At 63.2% G+C, this 2,009-nt stretch overlaps 1 protein-coding gene across 1 annotated transcript in view; it reads left to right on the forward strand.

Annotated features, from left to right (window-relative positions):
- Nucleotides 1–2,009, forward strand: part of HTRA2 (HtrA serine peptidase 2) — a gene marked incomplete at its 3' end in the record, with an annotated part of 22,473 nt that overhangs the window by 14,159 nt on the left and 6,305 nt on the right. The window contains exons 2-6 of the mRNA XM_035898463.1: nucleotides 120–129; nucleotides 610–814; nucleotides 885–1,079; nucleotides 1,316–1,348; nucleotides 1,811–1,919. Coding sequence (XP_035754356.1) covers nucleotides 120–129; nucleotides 610–814; nucleotides 885–1,079; nucleotides 1,316–1,348; nucleotides 1,811–1,919 — 552 coding nt within the window. The remainder of the gene's footprint in view (nucleotides 1–119; nucleotides 130–609; nucleotides 815–884; nucleotides 1,080–1,315; nucleotides 1,349–1,810; nucleotides 1,920–2,009) is intronic.

Here is a 2,009-nt window from a genome sequence, read left to right on the forward strand (position 1 = left end):
AATTCCTTCCCCTTGGGGCTGTCAGGCACTGGGGGGGGCTGCCCAGGGAAGGGGTCGAGTCCCCACCCCTGGGGGTGTTTAAAAGCCGGGCAGATGCGGTGCTTGGGGACAGGGTTTAGTGGTGGACAGGTACGTTTGGACTCAATGATCTTAAAGCTCTTTTCCAGCCAAATGTTTCTATGATTGCCTGCTCTGAGGCAAGGCTCCGTCTGTTCAGGCTGCTGCTTTGTGGAGATCACAACCCCTTCTACTGACCTCCTTGCCGCTCTTTCCCCAAGAGCCCGCGCCGGCCATTGCAGCTTTCCACTCATTTAAGCTTCCCACCGCGCCGCTGTGGTCCCAGTGGGGTCATACCTTTGCTGTTGTGTGCTGACAGCTGATTCTTCCTGCTTGTTCCCCTGTTGTGTGCATGTTTGTGTGGACTCTCGAGATGGGGACCTTCCATGGGGGTGTGAAGGAGTCTCCCCCATTGTCCTGTTGCCCAGACATCCTCACTATCCCCTGCTTCTGCCCCACTCTGCCTGGCCCCTGCTGGCCCCCCTGCTCCGAGTCCCCACCAGTTCCCTCCGGGTCCCTCCCACCCCTCCCTGACCTGTGCCCACCTTGCAGGCACCCCTTTTCGGGCCGTGATGTGCCCATCTCTAACGGCTCGGGTTTCCTGGTGTCTCCGGATGGGCTCATTGTGACCAATGCACATGTGGTGGCGAACCGGCGGCGTGTGCGGGTGAAGCTGGCCAGCGGCGAGCAGTATGATGCCGTGGTGCAGGACGTGGACCAGGTTGCAGACATCGCTACCATCAAGATCAAGCCTAAGGTGTGCATTGTCGTTGTGGAGACGCTCCCTTCGTTCCTTTCCATCCGCTCACGGACCTCCTCTCTTCCAGCACCCGCTGCCCACTCTGCCCCTCGGGCGCTCCTCTGAGGTGCGGCAGGGAGAGTTCGTGGTGGCCATGGGCAGCCCGTTCGCCCTGCAGAACACCATCACCTCTGGCATCGTCAGCTCGGCCCAGCGGGGCAGCCGGGAGCTGGGCCTGACCGCCTCCGACATGGAGTACATCCAGACCGATGCTGCCATCGATGTAAGGGGAGCTTGTGGTGCGTGGCGGGTTGGCACCTCATCCTGGCTGCCTTCTCTGGGGAGGGGGGGGCTGGCGGAGGGCTGGGGGTGGCAGGAGGTCAGAGCAGGCTGGACACAGAGCAGCGGGGGTGTTTCTTGGCCTGACCCTGTTCCCTGGGCTCTGCCTCCCTGCCGCGGGTCCTCCCGTGCGAGGATGTCGCTTTCATGGTCTGTTTACTGCTCTCTCCTGTGCTGCAGTTTGGGAACTCCGGGGGCCCCCTCGTCAACTTGGTAAGTTCTCCCGCTTGCAGCCTCGCTGTCAGGGGCAGAGGGGTGCCACGTGCCCTCCAGTCTGTGCGCCCCGGGGCTCAGTGCCCCGGGTGGGAGCACTTGTGGGTGCTACAGCTGCTGGGAGGAAGGGACTGTGCTTGCACCAGGCTCCTTGTGAGGAGGAGCAGGGGATCAGCCCAGTGGGGGAGCCCTCTGCAGCCCCTGTTTCAGGGAGCCTGAGCCGATGGGACTCCAGCACGGTGGAGCCAAGCCCTACCCTGCTGATGCTGGCAGGGCAGAGGGAGCGGCTGCGTGGGCTGAGGCCTGTGGGACCAGTCCCTGCCCAGCCTTGGCAGGATCGGGCAGGCTGCAGAAGCAGCAGGCTGGGAAGGGATGGGCGCAAAGGCGGGACTGCAGGCTTGGCTGGGGCTCCCCTCTGCATGGCAATGCAGGCTGGATAGCACGGTGCCCTCTCCCCTGCAGGACGGCGAAGTGATCGGGGTGAACACCATGAAGGTGACATCGGGCATCTCTTTTGCCATCCCCTCAGACCGCCTGCGCAAGTTCCTGCAAAAGGAGGAGCAGCGCAAAAGTGAGTTGGGTGCCTCCCTGCTCGGGTGCTGGGGGAAGGAGGCCAGGAGGAGGAGGATGAAAGGGAAGCTCTGGCACGGCTGGGCTCTGG

The sequence above is a fragment of the Egretta garzetta genome, unplaced genomic scaffold, assembly GCF_000687185.1.
Source record: "Egretta garzetta isolate BGI_Z169 unplaced genomic scaffold, ASM68718v1 scaffold957, whole genome shotgun sequence".
In the NCBI taxonomy this organism is placed as follows: Eukaryota; Metazoa; Chordata; class Aves; order Pelecaniformes; family Ardeidae; genus Egretta; species Egretta garzetta.